The following is a 4040-nucleotide window of genomic DNA, read 5'->3' as shown; positions in this document are numbered from 1 at the left end:
TAATTAAATATTATTTTTAATAAATATTAGTGTTAGATTAAAACAAATTTTCAATTATCATATTACTCTTAATTTTATAGAATTATTATATTACTTATATAAATTTTATCTTAACTCTAAATTCCCAAATAAAACCCTAATTTTAATCAAATTAAACTATAACCCCCTCCTAATCTAACCTAACCACCGCCACTCATCTAACCTAACCACCCCCACTCCCTAACCCAAACTCAGTTCCATCCTTCAGAAAAAAAAGAGAAAGACAGAAAGAAAGAAAGAAACGAAGGCAAGAAAAAGGGAAACGGGGAAGGGGAAAATCAGGGAGGAAGAGAGCGCCGGAGAGGAGCCGTCGCCGCGCTGCTCAGGATCGTGTCCCGCTCGCTACCGCGCCGCGCTCAGTGTCGTCCTTGCCATCGCAGCCGTGTCGTCGTCACGCACAAGAGGAGGAGAAGGGGAGCGACGGGGAGAAAAGGAAGGGATGACACCGTCACTGGGCTCGCCGCCGTTGCGTCGCAGAAGCTTCCAGTCCCGTTGCCGCCACTCGCGCTGTCACCTCCAGCCCGCGCCGTTGCCGTTCATGAAGAGTGAAAGAGAGAGAGAGAGAGAGAGAGAGAGAGAGAGAGAGAGAGAGAGAGAGAGAGAGAGCTCGGGAGCCGAGGAGAGAAAGGGGAGACCCGTGCTCAGCCACCGCCGCGCCTCTGCCGCTGAGAAGCTCCGCTGCCGCCACTGAGATTCACCATCGGTAAGGGTTTTTGAGTTTGGTTTACCTTCGTTTAAGATTCCAAAAACCTTATTGTCCCTGCGTGTTGGTTTTAGTCACCGTCAAAGAAGCTTCAGCCGCCGCCATCGATTGTCACTGGGGAACAACCGCCGTGCCTCTGGTCGCCGGAATCACGGACTGGAGAGAAGGGGGCTGCCTCTCCTATTGCTGCTGTTTCGTTCTTTTATCGTAAGTTGTCTTTGTTTCCAATTCCATCGAATTCATTTCTGTTTTCGATTCCATTGAGTTTAAATTCTCTATTTTGCTGTAACCATGGTCACTGTTGCTGGAATTACTGATGCCGCTCTCGGTGCTGATTGGATTAACCACCATAGCTATTCTGCATCACCTTCACTTTCCATTATTTCGGTGCTGATGTGAGTTTTTATGAATTTATTTTATACTTTTCCATCATCGAAGAGGTAGATATCCCAATTTTATCTTCTGTGATTAAATGAATGTTAATTTGTTTTGTAATGCAGCACTACTTTGAAATGCAAGATGGGGTTATTCACGTATATCCAAATAAAGACTGTAAGTAATTAGTAATACACCAAGTTTCTTGTAGTGTCTGATTTGAACTACAGAATATAGGGAGCAGTTTCATTTAACAAGTTTCAGTTTTTTGTTCATTGCATCTGACATATTTTTAAGTGTCCCTGTCCTGTTTCACTGACTATTGTTTTCTCTCAGATCTATACTGCAGCTGTATCAGCAAAAAACTGGAAATGGTATGTCCGTATTTATTTTTTTCTTTCCCCATCTGGTTTTTTGGTGTTGGGCAAGAGGGATTGCAGGTTTTGGTCTCCAGTTACTGCTTTCTCATTAACTGATATTTTTACAGATGTACCTATAAAAACTTAACGATAAAAATTAATAAGTAGCACTTTTCTCAATCAAAGAAAGGAAAGGGGCTGGGGGTGGGTTCAGTTCTAAAACCCTGTTTGTCTAACTGTTTTTCTTAGGATTTTGGCAGAGGATCTCAGCTGACTCCTGTTTTACATCTTGGAGCTGGAGCATGTGCTGGAATAATTGCCATGTCCGCAACTTATCCAATGGATATGGTTCGAGGCAGGATAACTGTACAGGTACATCTTTACCTTCATTTTTCTGTTTACCAATTGCTTGGTTTGCAAATCACATAGAGAGAAGATATAACATTGGTTTTCTTCGTGTTCTTTGTGCTCTACTGCTCTTAATATTTATAGTATGCTTTTTGTTGATGATTACTTCTTTACAAAGTTGATGATTACAATCATGATCATAATGGCAAATATGACAAATCTTAATATTGTGCTTGGGCAATTCATGCAACTGATATAATTAACTCCCTAAAGTTCTCCACCCCCTCCTCTCCTGCTGTAGTGGCTGTAGTGCTGTTATTAGAATTAATGCTTTCTTATTTTTAATTGTTTTTCCTGTTTTCCAGGTTCCATTGTAGGTCTAAACTTTGCTGTTTATGAGTCTTTGAAAGATTGGTTAGTTAAATCCAATCCATTTGGTCTAGTGCAAGATTCTGAGTTGAGTGTGACAACTCGCGTGGCATGTGGTGCTGCACTTGGAACTGTTGGGCAAACTGTTGCTTATCCCCTTTGAAGCACCTTTAGATTGAAGGTGTGAGTATCATTTTAGAGAAGCCAATCCATGCATGTTGTTAGAATTTTAATTATTATTTTTTTAGGTGTTACATATCATAGCCCATATTGTTAACATGGTTTCTCAGCCTGGGAAATCGTGGAATAATTATTGATTACTAGACCATATAATATTACTCTACTTAACAACATTATCTCTTTTAATGTGATCATAAATGTTCTGAGGAAATAGAGTGTTCATGCAGATGTCTTGATTAATTTCCAACACCTAGACTACATGTGTCAGCTTTCTGTTTCACTTGGGTTTTAGGTTTTTTCAGCACTTAGATTTGTTTTACAAACCAACTGCTGCTTTCATCTGCAATATCAAATTCCCTCTTCAGGTGGAGAGCTTTCCATTTGATGATCATAATTGCCCACCACTTCAACTGGTTATCTCTTTCTGTCATAGTGCATACTCGTGGTTGAAGTTAGATATTGAGAATGTTGTGGTTGTCCACTGTAAGGCTGGAACGAACAAGGTTGATGATTTCTAGTCTTCTATTATTCTTGAAGGTGAGTAGTATCTAATCGTTTTCTTCTAAATTTAATGAACCTGCTTTACATTTACTCCATCTTTCTTTTTATGCTGCTCAGTTTTATTTATATTTGGTAAGTTAAATGTGCTGCAGTTCTTTCCAATTGCTGAGGAGTCAATGGATTACTATAATCAGAAATGATGTGTTGATGGAAAAGGACTTGTTCTGCCCAGTCAGATTGTAAGTTCGGCTTTGCTATGTCCTAATTCAGCCGAAAATTGGGGATTTTGGAGTATTACACTCTTGCTTCTTATTGTCTTATGTCTTACTTTATCTTTTGTAACTTAAACATGTTTTTTGTTCCCTTGTTGATTTTGCTATTTCAGGGAAGCTGTGAAACATTTTGATCCTGGTCCTAGTGTTCCTCACAGCCATACCAAGCCTTATGTACGATCTAAGGGAAGGAAGTTTGAGAGGGCTAGAGGAAGAAAGAACAACAAAGGACTTAGTGTTTAAGTTGTATTGTTTATTTTTCTACCGTTTTTAGTTTTGGAATTTGAACTCGAAATTTATTTTGTATAAAATAATTAAAGCAAAAATTATGTCACTAATAAAAATTGTCTTGCAACAAAAATTGTATACTATATTTATAGGTTTGGTAATAAAAAAGGATTGAAAATTTATATTGTGTAGTAATTAAGATCAAGTAAGAAAAAGAAAATTTTTTTTTTAATTTAACAAGCCTTTCGCCACGCTTTTAAAGCGTGGCCGTATATCTCCCTATCGCCACGCTTCAAAGGCGTGGCCGTATCTCTCCCTATCGCCACGCTTCAAAAGCGTGGCCATATCTCTACCTATCGCCACGCTTTTGAAGCGTGGCCATATCTCTACCTATCGCCACGCTTTAAAAGCGTGGCCGTATTTCCCACCTACAGCCACGCTTTTACAAGTGGCGGTTTGTAAAAAAGCGTGGCAAACAAAAAGCGTGGCAATAGGCTGCAAAAAGCGTGGCGATAGAGCAACCGCCACCCTTTGATAGGTCACCCTTTCAAAAGCGTGGCGGTAGCTTAAAAAACGTGGCGAAAAGCTATCGCCACGCTTTTTTCAGCTTTTCGCCACGCTTTAAAAGCGTGGCAATAGACGTGTTTTCTTGTAGTGATTTGATCA

General features: G+C 39.7%; 1 protein-coding gene and 1 long non-coding RNA gene across 2 annotated transcripts; both read left to right on the top strand.

The window, feature by feature from the left end:
• The first annotated feature begins 478 nt into the window (after window positions 1-478).
• LOC112729902 (uncharacterized) lies at window positions 479-2388 on the top strand. The gene is made up of 5 exons (XM_072208221.1): window positions 479-548; window positions 817-949; window positions 1454-1491; window positions 1726-1848; window positions 2190-2388. Exons 1-5 carry the CDS (start codon window positions 479-481, stop codon window positions 2354-2356), a joined length of 531 nt encoding a protein of 176 aa, XP_072064322.1. The 3' UTR covers window positions 2357-2388.
• Window positions 2389-2792: 404 nt separating this feature from the next.
• Window positions 2793-3376, top strand: LOC112729203 (uncharacterized). The gene is made up of 3 exons (XR_003166404.3): window positions 2793-2910; window positions 3027-3113; window positions 3260-3376. It is a non-coding gene; the product is annotated as an uncharacterized lncRNA (long non-coding RNA).
• Window positions 3377-4040: the final 664 nt, after the last annotated feature.

This window comes from Arachis hypogaea, chromosome 12 (assembly GCF_003086295.3).
Source record: "Arachis hypogaea cultivar Tifrunner chromosome 12, arahy.Tifrunner.gnm2.J5K5, whole genome shotgun sequence".
In the NCBI taxonomy this organism is placed as follows: Eukaryota; Viridiplantae; Streptophyta; class Magnoliopsida; order Fabales; family Fabaceae; genus Arachis; species Arachis hypogaea.
Note: the sequence above shows the minus strand (reverse complement) of the source record. Positions and strands in the feature narration are given on the sequence as shown.